This window comes from Eublepharis macularius, chromosome 7 (assembly GCF_028583425.1).
Source record: "Eublepharis macularius isolate TG4126 chromosome 7, MPM_Emac_v1.0, whole genome shotgun sequence".
Lineage (NCBI taxonomy): Eukaryota > Metazoa > Chordata > Lepidosauria > Squamata > Eublepharidae > Eublepharis > Eublepharis macularius.
In genome coordinates, this window is record NC_072796.1 from 144,356,377 (window position 1) to 144,372,542 (window position 16,166).

The 16,166-nt window shown below is 53.3% G+C and overlaps 1 protein-coding gene across 10 annotated transcripts in view; it reads left to right on the top strand.

The window, feature by feature from the left end:
- SCRIB (scribble planar cell polarity protein) overlaps positions 1-16,166 on the top strand; it is an 85,124-nt gene that overhangs the window by 16,095 nt on the left and 52,863 nt on the right. For all 10 annotated transcript variants that reach the window (XM_054984892.1, XM_054984896.1, XM_054984899.1 and 7 more), the window contains exons 2-10: positions 7,438-7,555; positions 8,412-8,490; positions 9,035-9,124; positions 9,242-9,298; positions 9,563-9,626; positions 9,973-10,047; positions 13,103-13,247; positions 15,117-15,235; positions 15,499-15,698. In XM_054984892.1, the coding sequence (XP_054840867.1) occupies positions 7,438-7,555; positions 8,412-8,490; positions 9,035-9,124; positions 9,242-9,298; positions 9,563-9,626; positions 9,973-10,047; positions 13,103-13,247; positions 15,117-15,235; positions 15,499-15,698 (947 nt within the window). The remainder of the gene's footprint in view (positions 1-7,437; positions 7,556-8,411; positions 8,491-9,034; positions 9,125-9,241; positions 9,299-9,562; positions 9,627-9,972; positions 10,048-13,102; positions 13,248-15,116; positions 15,236-15,498; positions 15,699-16,166) is intronic.

A 16,166-nucleotide genomic window follows, 5' to 3' on the forward strand; every position in this document is an offset into this window, starting at 1 on the left:
ACGAGAATGTAAGAAAGGCCACGAGAGCCTTGCACCAGTTCATCCCTTCATGCCCTCCCTGTCCTGATCTGCGTACATTTGTGTTGAGTCAGAGAATCGTCATATCGGTCAGGAGGCCGTCTAGCCTCCTCTTGAATACATCCAAGGAAGGAGAGCCCACCACCTCCCGAGGAAGCCTGTTCCGTTGAGGAACCATTCAGTCAGGAAATTCTTCTGACTGTTCCACCAAAAACTCTGTTGCTTTAATTTTAACCTGTTGTTTCTGGTCCAACCCACTGGGGCAACAGAAAACAGACCCCTTTTTTACCTCACACCTGCCCCCACGCACTGACAGTTCTGTTGTACTACTACTGATAGCTAAGATCAAGATGGGTAGCCGTGTTTGTCTGTAGCAGTGGAAAAGAGCAAGAGTCCAGTAGCACCTATAAGACTAACAAAATTAGTGGTCAGATATGAGCTTTCATGAGCCACTTCTTCAGATATCTGTAGCGGAAGACATCCTTTGCGTGTGTGTGCACACATGCGCACACACACCATCAAGTTGCCATCAACTTCTGGCAGCCCAGCAAGGGGCTTTCAAGGCACGTGAGAAGCAGAGGTGGGGGTTCCGGTGCCGTCCTCTGCAGAGTCTTGCGTGGTGGTTGCCCGCCCAAGTACTGAACCTGCCTAGTTTCTGACATCTGGTGAGATCGGGCTACGTCACCGCGCCTTCCCTCCCAAAGATTTCCTATATTATAAGTCAAACTGAAGGAGAGCTAAGGTGAGAGCTGTTGGTGGCAGCAGAAGTCTAAGGAAACATCAGGTGAATCGGGGAGGTAGCAATATACAGGTAGCGTAAAAGGGGCAAAACGCCACAATGATGAAATTATATATGCCAGAAAAAACAAATACAAGTGATGTAAAAGAACCAGATTTTAGCTAGCTATGAAATGCTTTTGAAAATTCTCAGAGACACAGGAACGCACATCTCGCACCTCTTGAGAATTCTTTCGACAAAACCCTCATTAGCTCTCTTACGTGATACCTTATATAGGCAGCAGCAATCACTCTTCAGATAAACCTTTATATATTTTTATCATGTGGTTATTTTGTAGATAAGTGATTGGTTTTCAGAAAATAGTATGACATCATGCATACCTTGAGATCATATCTGATAAGCCTTGTTAGATGGTCTTAGCTAGATTAAAAAGTAATTTTTAACCTTTACTAGTAATTAAAATGCAGTATATCTGTTATTTTGCTTTTGGGTGGGTGGCCATGTTGGGCTGCAGTACAACAGCAGGATTTGAGTCCTGTGGCACCTTAGAGACCAACCAGATTTTCAGGGTGTAGTGGGAATTTGGATTAGATCACAATATACTCTTAAATTACACGCCTGTATTCTACTGGACTATGTATGAACTTTAATGTAGTTTGCCAGCAGGATGTATAACCACACAGATGTTCCTTTTACTTTTGACAGCCAACTAAAAGTAGAGAATGGTGGTAAATGATTTTTTAATTGCTATAATGGACTAATCATGATCTGCGCACCTGTTTTTATGTCAACACCTAGAAATGTATGAAGTTTATCTTGCACCTGCAACATGGCGTCACTTCTGGCTTGGTAGAAGTCCGCATGACTGAAAATCTGAAGCATCAGTGAAGTCTAAAACCAGTCATATTTACATATTGTTGTCATTTGTGAAAGATCTGTTTACAGCATAACAGGAATATGGATTAGATCACAGCATGCTGTATTCTACTGAACTGAGTATGAACTTTAATGTAGTTTGACAAGAGGTTGTATAACCTCAGAGATGATCCTTTTATCTTTGACATCCAGTTAAAAGTAGTGGACGACAGTAGACAAACGGTTCTTTAATCGCTAGAACAAAATCAGTGAGGATCTTAACTTCCCTGTCACCTTCGGATGATTCCTGGAGTTAATCCCCGCTGATGCGGGGAGGGCGGAATATAAATGTAATAAATTAAATTAAAATTAAATATGCACCCTTGGCATGGCATCACTTTTGGATTGGGTGGAGTGTCCCATGATCGGAAGTCTAAAGATTCAGCTAAATCTAAACCCAACCATATTTTTATATCGTTTCATGGATGAAAGATTTCAGATGTTTCTATTTATAGCATACACTAATTAGTATAAAAGATGCAACCCAGATAGGGGATTAGGGTTTTGACAAAGGAAATCTCATGAAGATCTAGGAGAGAAAAATGTTTCGATGTATTGTCGAAGGCTTTCACGGCCGGAGAACGATGGTTGTTGTGGGTTTTCCGGGCTGTATTGCCGAAAAATGTTTATCTGTGCGATTATTGAAAATTCAATGCATTTCATAGTAAATCTGATTTTAAATCAATCTTAGATTTATTTGAGAGATGTTAGGAGAGTTAATCCTTGTTGAATGTACTTGTTCATTACTTAGGTTTTATTTTAATAATCCTTTATATTTTAGTATCTTGCTTAATTAAAAAGATTAGAGTTTATTTCAATAAAGAATAAACTTTAAACTGTAAAAGAAGTCTCTGTGTGCCTTGATGGGAAGAGTTAAAACTAGGAGAACCCTTACAAATTATTTGTGTTAAGTAACAGGTTCTTCAAAGAGAGAACTGTTTTTAGATCTCGTTAGCTAAAGTCTTTGGAGCTGTTAAGAGTTGGGATATAAATCTCCGAACTGGGTGCTTTGGAAGGTTTAATGAGGCATAGATAAAACAGTCCTGTTACAAAGGGGTACGCTTTCGAGAGTCTGGTGTCCAAAGAAGGGGGCTCTGGCTCTCGAAAGCGTACTCCCTGAAAATCTTTCTGGTCTCTCAGGTGCCACTGGGCTCAAATCCTGCTGTGCTTTTGCTGTTACTTTTTAATTAGATGTCATATACGCATAAAGGACACCAATATTCTCTTAACCTGCTAGTGAACTTCACAGAGTTCATAAAGTGTGTAGAGAAACGTGCATGTTTAGCAAATATATCAAGAGTATATTATGAGGAATACTTGACTTGGCAATACAACTTGTGAAAAGCATCTCAAGATCGCATATTGTTTGTGACTGTCATAAATGAAAAGCGTGAATAGTCAGTGTGATGTGGCTGCAAAGATGGCGAATGCAATTTCAGGCTGTATTAATAGAATTATAGTATCCAAATCATGGGAAGGCCTGGGAAGAGGGTGCAGCTCAGTGGTGGAGCCAGTGTTTCGCACGCCGAAGTTCCCGTTCAAAGGATCAGGCCATTTGTGGTGTGAAGGACCCCCTGTCCGTGACCCGGGAGAGCTGCTGCCGTCCAGCGTGGGTGTAAGGAAGGGGCTTGCTCAAAGGAAGCTTCACGCGTGTCCCGTAGTTCCCTTTGCCTCGTCTGGAGCTCCATCCGCTTCGAAGTGCTGCTTGTTAAGAAGGATGCAGACAAGTTGGAATGGGCTCAGAGGAGGAGAGCAGAGAAGTTTCTTGAAGGGGTCCTGTGCAGAAAGGTTGGAGGAACCGGGTAGGTTTCGCCTGGAGGAGAGGGAAGACGGAGGGGAGCTACGACTGACCGTGAGGAGAAAGGGCCAGGGCGTGTGTGTGTGTGTGTGCTGCTCCAGAGGGCGAGGCGAGGGAGCTCGTGGACGGAGTATTTGGAGGATCTTCCTGGTGGTGACCCGTGGCTGTGGGCTCGGTGAGCCTCCCCTTGCCGGGGAGCCTTCTGTAGGCTATGCCGTTGCTTTGGAATTCCCATTCTGAACAGGGGTCTGGGGGACTTGCTAGACCCCTTCTGTGTCTAGGCTTCTGTGGCTGACAAGCCTGCCCCGGCGCAGGGTTTCAGGAGGGCCTGAGCAGGCTTTCAGGAACCCCATCGCATGTCCGGCCAGGCACTTGCTCTGTGTGGTGCTGATGCAGATCCCAGGGCTGCAGTCTCCAGAGAGACGTGTCACCAAGTCGAAAATGGCTCAGGCTGGACCGGGGCCTCCAGGCAATTCCTGGCAGGGTGAGGGGCAAGAACGCTGCGTTCCCCCCACATTGACCTGGGCTGGGTGGCGGCTTCTTGGCATTTTCTGTGCCATGTGCTAAGGGGAAGGCGAGCCAGTTGGAACAGCACCCGCTGCCTTCCTTTTTAGGTCACCTCCGGCCAAAGAGCCAAAGAGCCAGAGGTGCTGGCTAGTGCCCGAGAGGTGAAGCTCTTTAGTTAGCCCAGCAGTGGGCGGGCACTGCCAGATTGCAGCGGTGGTCGTCTTGCACAGACTGGCTCGGCTCCCTTCTTGTCTGAGGCCTGGTCATGTGTGCAGGGCCTCCCTTGGAGGGCGGTGGTCTTTTCCGCACAAAGACTGGTGGCCTGCTGGGCAAAAACGAAGACCCCTGCCTGATGAGTGGGGATTTCCGGGGCACCTTGATTGCCCTGGCTTGCCTCCATGCGAGCCTGAGATTCGTAACAAACTCTGGAAACTCTTCGCAGTCTGGGGCCCCTGAAAGCTTTTGACCCTGGCTTGAGCAGCAAGATTGTCCAGGGCTCTCCTGGTGCTCACAGGGTGGCTTTCCACTTTGCTTGCACTGATCCTTTTACCTAGAGAGGCAGGGGACCTTCTGCATGCCAAGCAGGCGCACCGAGCCACGCGTCAAAGGGGGGTACTTACCTGTTCCTGGTGTCCTTTGAGTGGTGACTGGTGCCGTCACATGCCCCATGCGCTTCCCTCCTGCTGCATTGCGTGGGAAGAACTGAGTGGGAAGGGGGGGACTCCACCCTTTGGGGTGTGCATGTTACCCCCTGTGTCTCAGGACTAGAGGAGCCCGTGGCAGAAAGTCTGTCAGTTGAGCTCCAGAAGTTGCCTCTCGGCACTCCCTGAAGCTCTGAGCTCCCTTTCGTGTGACTGAACAGATGTCCACTGGAGGAACAGAACAACAGTGTGCCTCTATACTGCTCTTCTAGGCAGACGAGTGCTTGCTCAGAGCTGTGAACGTAGTCAGTGTGATTCTTGTCCCCGTAATGCACCTGGGGAGCTGGGCTGAGAGGAGTGGCCAGTTCATGGCAGTGGAGGCATTCAAACCACCAGAGAGTGCTGATTCGCAGCCCTACCACTTAATCACTGTGCTGCTGCTGCTCTGGAAAATCTGTGCGCTGTGCTTCGCAGCGGATTGGCTCCTGCAGTCCTTGTCTCCCTCGCTTAGAGTCCGCCCAGACAGGCTCATGTCCTTCAATCCTGCCGGATCCCACGGACTGGTTCTTTGGGTCCCAGCAGCACGTGGCTGCCCTGCGCCTCTGCAGAAGGCCGAATGGGGTTCTTGCATGGCTTGAGCACCCTCCAGTGGTGCATACTGTGTTGGCATCTGAGGGAGGGGGTTGTTGGCGCCACGGCCTGCTTGGGAATGTCTTGGCTGGTCTCCTCGTATTCCTCTTTCGGGCTGCTACTGGCCAGGAGTTTCTCACTTAAAAGTTGGGTGTGAGGGCCCTGCTTCGGACTGGTGCCTTGGAGGGAGGCTGGCTTGAACCTCTCCCCCCCCCCGCCACTCTTTCCCTGGTCTGACACAGCCAGGGGGTACTGATATGGGCACCTGCATGTTTATTCTAATCAGACAGATAGTGACTCTCCAGGGCTGTTGCCAGTTGGAAAAACGGTGCAGGAGGGAAACTTTGTCCCCCTCGCCGTGTTTCCAGGTAGATGCCGGGAGCTCTGCTGGGGCCTGAGGAAGGCTGTGTCTGGCCTGGCTGTGGTGGGCGGTCCCTCCCAGTGTGCTTTGACGGGCGGAGGCCTTGTCCACAGGCCTGGATCCTGAGCTCCTGCCTTGCAGAAAGGAGGCCTCCCTCTCTGAAGTTGCTGGCCTGGGTTTGGTTCACGGTTGCAGAGCTCCTTGGCCCAGGGTGTATCAGGCAGCTGCGTTCCAAGGAGTGTTCTTTTCCCGTGTGGACTGTGTATATTTGTCCACTTAAAATATTTGTGAGCTTGGGAGTTGCTCTCCCAAGCAACTCAGGACAGAAGGTGGATAACCATAATATGAAACTCAGTGGAACTGTGTGTAGTCATTGAAAACTAGTGTGTACGTTAACACACCAACCTAAAAACATCCTAAGCCCAGCTAGCAAAGTGTCGTCCCCCCCCCGCCCCCGCTTTGCCAGGCGGCGCCAGAATCTCCCTGGAATAACTCTGTTTTACAGCCTCACCAGAGGGCCGGAAGGGTAGAATCCTCCCTGACTTCTCCTGCCGCAGACGAAGGGGGCACTAACAGTAGACTTTGCAGTGATAAATAAATCCTGTGTTGGCCTCAGAAACCTAATTAAGGACTCCATCTTTGGGCTGTTAGCAGAGTCTGTCATTTAGCAGAGGAAGCGTGATCATAGGTGGTGGGGAGCTGGTTCTGCTGGCTGGTGTGTGGGTGCAGGAGAGACAATAACAAAGCATGCACTTGCTTATACTTGTGTGTGTGTGTGAGTGTGTGTGTGTGTGTGTGAGAGAGAGAGAGAGAGAGAGAGAGAGAGAGAGAGATGGATATGTCAACCTGTAAATGAAAGACATCCCGAACGTCCTATCATTAACAGACTTGCGCAGATCTTGCAAACTGGAGGATGTGGCTTCTTTTATTGAGTCAAGCCACCTCATTTTAGGTCTGCCTCTTTTCCTACTGCCTTCCAATTTTCCTAGCATTGTTGACTTTTCCAGAGAGCCTTGTCTTCTCATAATGTGACCAAAGTACAATAGCCTCAGGAAATAAGAGTTCTTTATTGTAGGAACTCCATGCTCTGATAGGAATGGAGGAGAGAGAGATCCTGTCTAGTCTAAGGATGCACGTGGATGCCCCAAGTTAGGACAAGTCCTGCACCCTTGATTGCAAGATGGAGGGGGGAGAAGGAGACGGACGGTGCCTGGGACAAGGCCAGGAAGAGGAGGGGGGGGGTCACGAGGAGGAAGCCCTGAGAACAGCCATCTGCATCCCAAAGGGATAGTCAGAGCAGGAGGCAGGACGCCCCGACCTCCCTGTCTTCCTAACTCTTTGGTTTGCCCCCCCCCCTCTGAAACCTGAGGAAAGGGACGGTGCCGGGCCCTCCTCTCCCCACAGTGGGGGCATGCTGGGAGAGGTGGTCCTGCTCCGGCATTCCCTCCCTCAGTCGTTGCAGTTTGCCAGGTTGTTTCTGCACGATCCTGTCTGCAGAAAGGCAAGTAAGAAAGGGGGACAAAGCCCTCGTTTTGTGGCCGGGGGCCAAATCCAGATGGGGCCTGCTCAGGTCACGTCATTGGCCATTTCTGGGCTTGGTTCCAGGGCTGCCTGACTCACAGGGCAGCAGGGGGCGGGGGGCGCAGTGTCCCTGCCAGGGGAGTCGCTCTTTCGAGTGCAGGATGCCTTGGGGGTCAGTTGCTGTCTTGGCAGGCCCTTCCCAGTTAGGGGGCGGAGGGACGTGGCCTCCCCACGGCGGGGGGGCGGGGGAAGACCTTGCTCTGGCTGCCTCTCCGTGCTAATGTCTCTTCTCCCTCCTCCTGGGCAGCCTTTCTTCCGACTTCTGAACTTGCGCAAGTTGGGCCTGAGCGACAATGAGATCCAGCGCCTCCCTCCCGAAGTGGCCAACTTCATGCAGCTGGTGGAACTGGACATCTCCCGCAACGGTGGGTGGGTGGAGGCGGGCGGGGGGAGGGCGGCAGGGCTGTGTCGCTGCTTGTCCCGCACAGGCCGATCGCAGGGACACAGGCCGATGTGGGTGTGGCGGGTTGGGCTCTGGGGCCCAGGGGCGGCGGCAGCGGCGTTCTGACGCGTGCGCGCCCTGTATGCTGGCTTTCCATGACAACTCTCATGGGTGCTGCTTGAAACAGGACATTGGACTCAGTGGAGTTCTTACGGTGGCCCCTGGGCGTGCACGGAGTGCCTCAGCACTTCCAGGGAGGCTGTTCCTCTTGTACCCACCCAAAGTGCCCCCCAAATCAGATGCTGCCACCCCCTCAGTGGGAAACTCCCTGAAAAGAGCTTTGGCTGTTGAAGGCTGCCGAAGACCCCTGATCAATACTTGAATTGAATCCTTTTGACCCCAGTATGGAGGCAAAACCTTCTAAGAGAGTCTGGTGCAGGTAGGCAGAGGGCGAGGGCGTGGCTGGATATTCAGAAGCTGAAAAGGTATTCATTTAAAAGGGAGACCAGAAGTTTACACGACAAGAAAAAGTGCAGCATCGCCCCGGGAGCCTCATGACTGAGCAGGGGTCTGGCCCCGGGCCTCTCTTGGCTGAGGCCCCCCTCCCTCCACCCCTCAGCACTGGCTCCGGTTTGTGGCTCAGAAGCACCGACGGCTTCCTCTGTCTGCATGCCGGGGGGGGCGGGGGCTCGCCTGCCCCTAAGCGAGTGGCTCTTGCCTGCCCTGCCTCCATGGGAGTGGGTCATGGGGGCGGGGAGGTGTGGGGCAGGAGCGTGTTGCAGGTGTGCCTCCACCAAGGCCCCTCTCACTGTGGTCTCTTTCTGTTTGGCTTTCTTCAGACATTCCAGAAATTCCAGAAAGCATCAAATTCTGCAAATCCCTGGAAATCGCAGACTTCAGCGGGAACCCATTGTCCAGGTACGGTTTCGCTCTTCCTTTGTGTGCCTTTTGGGGTCCACGTCTGTCCTAGCCGGGATAGGCCTGCAGGGAGTTTTGTCAGTCAGAAATGTCACCGAAACAATCGTAGCAAGAAGAAAACTCTTGGGCCTGCCCAGAGTGTCACCACTGCCAGGCCCTACAAACGAGGAAGTGGGAAGGCTGCTGCGTGGCCCCCCGGGAGTTCCTCTGTCCTTGGGCAAGATCTCCCACCCCCAGATCCTGCCTCGTAGTTCAGAATGCCTTCGGAGTAGTCTTGCCAAGGGGAGGGTGCAGAGGGCATCCAGGCTGTCCTGATGGCTGCCTCGCCTTCCCCTGCCGAACCTCACCGTGGCTGTACAGATGGGGGGAGGTGGAGGGTAGCTTCTCGACTCAGGACTTGTTTCCTTGAAGCGGGGAGTCAATGCCCGTCCCGCTCATTGTGAGACTTGAGTGATGTGGGAGCACCCGTTGCTGTGGGCGGGGGCGGGGGGGGGCCCATACTTCTGGAGTTGTTGCGCATGCCGGTCTTCCTTTTTGCACGCAGACTCCCCGAGGGCTTCACTCAGCTTCGCAGCCTGGGCCACCTGGCCTTGAATGACGTGTCCTTGCAGTGCCTGCCCAGCGACATTGGCAAGTGAGTTCTTGCCTTCATTGACCGTTGGAGGCTGGTGTGTGTGTGTTGCCCGTCATTTCTGTGCTGCCACTGGGAGGGCTGGACAGCCACACACTCTTGGATTTCCTTCTCTTGCAGTCTGGCCAACCTGGTCACCTTGGAGCTTCGTGAGAACCTGCTGAAGTCCCTCCCTGCGTAAGTGTCTGCAGATTTGTATCTGGGGCCAGCCCTGGGAGTGGTTCGTTGACCCGCTCTGTCTCTTCTGAGCAGAGAAGTAGACGGGTGACTTTGGAATGTGTTGGGCTGTTTGTGGGAGCATGGTTGGTCGGCACCTCTTAAGGAGTAGCTGCGCCAGCCTCAGTGGGGAGAGAAATGGCCGTCTGCGGGGATGCCCGTTCTACCTCCTCAGAGCTCCCCGCAGCCCTGACCACGACTTCTCCCTCTCCCCCCCCCCTGCAGCTCACTCTCCTTCCTGGTCAAGCTGGAGCAGCTGGACCTCGGTGGGAATGACCTGGAGGTGCTGGTGAGTAGGGGGGGTGGGGGGGCAGCTGCTTGTGGGCAGAGTGGGCAGGAGGAGGCTCAGCCCATCTCGAATTCCTTTGCTCCAACCTTCCTGGCAACTCCCAGAGGCCACGTGTGTGTGGGGGGGGGGGGTGGGGGGGTGGGGGGGGGGGCTGGATTCTTACTTGAAGCAACCTGCTCTGCCTGCCCCGTTTCACCTCTTCGGCTGCTGCTGGGGCCCCTGAGAAACCATTTTGCCTGGAGTATCTTGACCGAAGGAGAAGTCCCCTTGGGGGCTTGACGTAGTCTTTGTGGGGGGGGGGTGTCCCAGAGTCCAAGGGTGGTCATGTGCCGCTTTCCCTCCACAGCCAGATACACTGGGTGCGCTGCCGAATCTGCGGGAGCTGTGGCTGGACCGGAACCAGCTCTCGTCTCTTCCCCCTGTGAGTACTTCCTCCGAGCACCAGGCCCTGCTGTGTGCTCAGTTGTCAAAGGAGCAGCAGCGTAAACAAACGGGTGTGCCCTCTTCTCAGTTGGTGCTTGCACGGTATCAAAACCCAGTTTTTTAAATTTCCTATTTGCATTTTCAAGCTTTACGTTAGAGTATGACAGAAAAACAAATGACCAAAAGTGTACTTGCGTGATTCCAAGGACTTGCTCTCCGGCTTACAAGATGTGATTGCTTGTGTTGTTGTAACTGATTTTGCTCTGTGAGAACAGCAAAGGTTGCCTTCTCCCCAAAGATCCTCCCTGAGAGCAAAGCTCGTCTTCTCAGGCCTAGCTTCAGGTACCCCCCCTCCCCCCCTCCTGGAAATGAGGTGCTGGCTGCCTTTTCTGTGGTGGCACCCTAACCCTGCTGATGGCCATGCCTGGTGCCAGGTCATCATAGGTGCAGGCACCTTAGGTGCTTGAACACTCCTCTTCAGCCAGGCTTCTTGTTTTGGTGTTCCCAGCATATCTACGGGACCGCCTCTCAGCGTATATGCCCCGGAGGGTGCTTTGATCAGCCGGAAAAATGTCCTGGTGGTCCCTGGCCCCAGGGAGGCTTGCCTGGCCTCAGCCAGAGCCAGGGTCTTCTCGATCCTGGCTGCGACCTGGTGGAACTCTCCGTCTGCGGAAACCCGGGCCCAACAAGACATACTAACTATCCTTTCGTCCGGCCTGCAAGACGGAGTTGTTCCACCAGGCGTATGGCTGAGGCGGGGGTGTCGCTGTGCCTTCCTTCCAGCCTCTTGTCTGGGAGGGGGGAGTGTGACCCCCCCTCCCAAGCTTCCATCAGTGAGGTCGTTTGTTCTCTCCACCTCCCACACTTGGAAATGTGATTGGGGTGGGGCATATTGGGGACTGTCATCTCGAGTTTTATTATTACATGAACTGTATCTTATGTATATTTTTAATGTAATTTTTCACTGTTGTTACTCCGCTCTGAGCCCGTTCACGTGGAGAGCGGACTAAAATCAGAATCAGTCAAATCAAAAGGCTGTGTACAATATCTGCTGGCTCCCCTGGGCCAAAAGATGGATGAGGCAGGGCTGCCCTGTGCAGAAGCCATGTGGATCCATGCTTAACCCTGCCTAAAGTAGCCGTTTCTGCCTCTCGACTTGGAACAGACGCCAGGCTACCTGCCGAGTAGTATCCTGCCGCGGTCTGTTTTTTCAGACTGCTCTTGCTCACTTCTCTCCAGGCTGCGTATAACGGAGAGGTTGCTTGCTTGCTTCCGGGAACATCCGCTCTTCCCTCTCCCTTTCGACTCTGGGCCTCAGCCCCCTCGTTCTCCTGCCTTGCTTTGCCTCAGGCCGCATCTTCCGCCAGGCAGTTCTCGGGGCCACCTCCTCTCGGCCAGGCTTTCCCTTCGGACTGTCTGCACAGCCACTGCTGGGTCATGGGCTTTCTCTGGTGTAGGCCTGCCAGAGGGCACCTCCACTGGCCGTGTTTAGGGAAGGCCTGCAGGGCGCTTCCTTCAGGCGGCTTTATGTGGTTGGGAAACTGTGAAGAACATTTTGTGTTTGATTTTTGTGTCTTTATTTTATTAACTAAAAGAGCAGTTATATTTTTGTGTCTTTGCAACTTGTTGCATTGTCGGCCACCTTGAGTCTGAGGAAATAAGGCAGATACAAATTGTAAATAAAAATGTGATTATATGGGACTTCTAGGGCACCCTTCCGCTTACGTGAACGCCAAGTAGCTGCGTGGCCCTGGTTCCCAGCAGCCCACGTGTCTTGCCCAGGGTCCGGAGGACCACTCAGCCCCCGAGCCCAGGGCCTCTGCCGGTCGAGTGTGTCTGAGGCACAGTCTTTTTGTGCAGCCCTGGAATTCCCATCTGTCGTGGTGGGTCAGGGAGTAATTCCCCTTAATTTATTCAGGTTTCTTGGACTCTGTTCTCTTTGACCTTCAGAGAAATCCCACTCTCAGCTGATGCTTCCCTTCCTGCCCGTCCTTGGTCGCTCCTGTCGAGGAGAGAGTGGTGTTCCTCATTCCACTGAGCTTCTAAAACGCCTGCTGTACCTGAGTTGTCATTTACCCCAAGCCCTTCAGCTGCCCGTTCCTCTTGGTGTGGTAACATCAGCCCTGGGTACAGTCCCAGCTCGATGTACATGCTGGCGTTCCACGCGTGCCACACGTTCCTGGACCCCACTCAAGTCAGGACCAGATCAGTTCAGAGAGGAAGCCGAGGGTCCTCCCCCACCTCGCAAGGTTTCCCCTCGCCTCAGGTGGCTCTGAGGATCCATTCAGATGGATCAAGCAGCAGTTCTCAGGGCCACTTAAGGTGAAGAAAACAGCATGGGGGTGGGGGGGTGCCTAAGCCCTCTTCCTCTCCATGTGTCCCACACGTGGAAGGAAAGCGCAGACATCCAGAACCTGCCCTCGACCTAACCTGGGGAAACGGGGTAGGTAGCTAGGCGCAGAGCATCCTTGGCGTGTCTGCTTCTTTGGCCCTTCGGTCTCACAGTGGCTGTCCTTGTCTTCTGTATGTGAGTACGCAAATTCTAATTGCTCATCATTTACGCGACCTGGAGCTGTGATCTCCTTGTCCCTTCCGGACGATGCTGCTTAGCTCTTGCTGGTTTTCCCCCAAGGGCAACTTTAAAAGCTGCTTTGTGACCATTTTGATATTATCAGCAGTTTAGTTTCATTATGGGTCAGCTTCATTTCTTGCTATTTTTTATATTTTAAGATACACTTTTAAAGCGATGGATGCTGTTAAATTGATGTTTATGGTGCAAGCTGCCTCAAACTTTGGTTGCAAGGGGGGGATATAATACTTGTTGAAATAAACGAAGGGATTTGGCTTGGTACAGTAAGTGTCAGTCTCCGCTAATGAGGCATTTTGAAACGGGGATGCAGCAGAGACACAGCAGGAGCATGGAGGGCAGCGGGGAGGCAGGCGGGAGCAGCAGACCCTCCCCACCCCACCCCCACCCCACCCCCCATGGCCATGGCCGCCTCCGGACCGGGGTCAGATGCAGCCTCTCAGATCCGACCCCTCCTTCCTTGCAGGAGCTGGGCAACTTGCGCCGCCTGGTCTGCCTGGATGTCTCTGAGAACAAGCTGGAGCAGCTGCCGGGCGAGGTCAGTGGGCTGGTGGCGCTGACGGATCTGCTGCTCTCCCAGAACTTGCTGGAGAATATTCCTGATGGGATTGGTGAGTGAGGTTTCTGGAACGGGCCGCAGCCCCACCGCGTGCTGTGGGACTTGGGGGGGTGGGTCCTGCTGTTCTTTGGGGGATCTGCATGAGCAGTTGACAGGCTGGATAAAAATTGGGATACATTTTTCTTTTTAAAGCAAATTTTTTCCTTTTCAAAATAGGCTATATAAAATGTCAAGTATGCTATGCTAACATTTATAACCCCTTAAACGGAGTGGCTGGCCCTCTGTCAGAGTCTGTGGATTTTTCTAAAGAGCCACAGGCAAGAATCACCAGACGCTAAGAGCCCTCTTGAGTCAGCATGAAGCTTCACCTGTTGCATGAAAATCCTTGCAGCTCTTTCTAAATCGTCATATATACCGTTAGCCAGGTGGCTCCGACGTGCAGATCCTTAAACCTGTAGATCGGTGCCACTTGGGAATGAAGCACATGTTTCTGCAAACGGGGGTGGGGGTGGGGGGGGGAGATTACAAAACAATCTCAAAGGTTAAAAAAGTACGTCGAGGAGTTTAAAGCCTCCTCCCCCCCCCAGACTTGCGCAAAAAATGCCTTCACAGCCCCTCCGTCCCTGTTGCTAGTGGAGGCGGCAGGAGCAGCCAGCAGTGGGGAGGGGGAAGGAGAGGCTTCTTCAGCCCCCTCCCAGACCCTTGCAGGCCCTTCACACCCAGCCAGACCTCGGCAGGAAGGTGAGGCTGTCTAAAAATTGCTGCGAGCCCTGCTCTAGATCCTCACACACACGATTCAAAACGGGGCCTTGTGGCAATTTTTAAACCACAAAAATCACCTGTAAAATGGCATTGCCAGACAGAGCAGCGGCAGCCGGCAGACGACGAGCTCTGAGGGGAGGAAGAGGCGTGGATCTGTGGGAAGGGGGATCTGTGGGGAGAGGGAAGGAAAGGGGGCGGGTGCTTGGGAAGTGGGGGGAGCAAAGGCTGGGGAATGGGGTCCTCCCCCCCCCTGCTCCTCCCGTGGCACCACCACCCATGGGATGGGGTCAGAGTGCCTGGCAGGAGAGGGCAGCAAAAGTGTCTCAAAGAGAGGGGAGTTTGCAGCAGATGAGGGGGGGCACAGTTTAAGGGTCTTTGCGAGGCAGAGGGGACAGTCACACTGAAGGGTGCCTGTGCACAGGGAACCAACAGGTAAAGTGAGGAGAGCAGGGCACCAACAGGGAGATCTGGCTTGGACTACTACACAATATTTTGTTGCGGGCCCTGCTTGTATCTGCTGTCAAATTCCCTCCCCCGAGGGATCTTTCAGCCTGCAGATCAGGGCCCAGGGCCACGTGGCAGCAAAGCAGGTGCTTTTGCAATCTTGGGTAACCCTCAGAAAATCTGAAAAGTTGCAAAAATTGCATCAGGGAGTTTAAATCCCTCCCAAAACAAACCCTCAGAAAATGCAGGGTGGGACAGCACAGCCGACCTGCTGGGTTTCTTCCTTCAGGCAGGCAGCGAATAAGGGGGAGGGGGTGGCCTAAACCTGCAGGGTCCCTTTGTGTCTCTGCCGACTCTGGGCCACGTTCTCCTAACCACAGCGCAAGCCAGGAGGCCCTCTGAGCCACCGAGACTGGCGAAGCAGGCTGACCCTCGGGAGCTTCGACACCAGCTGTGGCCTTCTCCCGCTTACCGAAGGGGCCCTTAGCAGTGGCTGAGGCCAGTGCGGGGAGCTGCTTTCTCCAGCTCTGCACTGCAGAAATTGAGGGCAGGCGAGAAGTGGCCCCCACTCTGCCTGCGATAACAGGAAGTGCTGTTCCCAGGAGAAGAGACGGCCTCGCCCCATACCACCAAGAGCAGAGATTCCTGGTGTGAGGAGACACATCCCCCCCCCTCCTGCGCAGTGCCGCTCATAGCGCTCTCCCTTCGTTCCCAGGCCAGCTGAGGCAGCTCTCCATCCTGAAGGTTGATCAGAACCGGCTGGTGGAGCTGACGGAGGCGATTGGGGAGTGTGAGAATTTGTCCGAGCTCATCCTGACGGAGAACCTGCTGACGGTACCTGTGCTTGCAGAGGGGGTTCCGTTCCCTTCCTCTTCTCTGGCTGTCCTGCTGGGGGGTGGGGGGGGGGGTTGGTCTGGGCAGAGGGCGTGCTCTTGGGCTGCAGTCAGCCCAGGGGGTGGGGGTGGGGTGCCAGGCTTGCTTGCTCCGCCCCTGCAGTCCTCAGCCTGAGGCCTTCCTCACAGGGCTGGGCAGCACGCTTCCCCAGGGCAGGGTTGGACAGCCCCTCTGACCGCCTGTCTTCCTCTGGTGGCATCCAGGCCCTGCCCAAAGCCCTGGGGAAGCTGGCTAAGCTGACAAACCTTAACGTGGACCGGAACCGACTGCTGGTGCTTCCTCCTGAGATCGGAGGCTGCAGCAGCCTGAACGTGCTCTCTCTCCGTGACAACCGCCTGGAGCTCCTGCCCCCTGAGCTGGCGAGCACCGCCGAGTTGCATGTGCTGGATGTGGCAGGAAACAGGTGAGACGGGAGGGCGTGCGTGGCCTGCCCTCAGGCCTGAGGGTGTTTATCTGTTCATTCACTGTCTCTATAGGCCGCCTTTCCCACAGAGACTCTCAAGGGAGGTGATGCAGTGTAAACCGTGCATCAGTGGAGTCGATAGGACGAGCTGTCTCGTAAACAGTGTACTAGGACTCGGATTACAGAAATCTGAAATGAAGCATAGAGTATTACACATGTTATGTTAAGCAAGGCAAGGAAATGGCATTATATAAGTAGAAAACAATGCAGTAGGAGCAGGATATTACATATGGCTAAGTCTATCCTAGGCACGGCGATGTAGTCTACAGACCTGTTCTCTCTATAAAAAGCATGTTCCTGAGCCATGCTGTTATAATGTGGCCCTATTGCCTTTCTAAAAAAATGCCCTCCTAAGCAATTTCTTTTTTCCACAGTTGGTGGAATGATAGACCCCTGGGAGCCATTCCA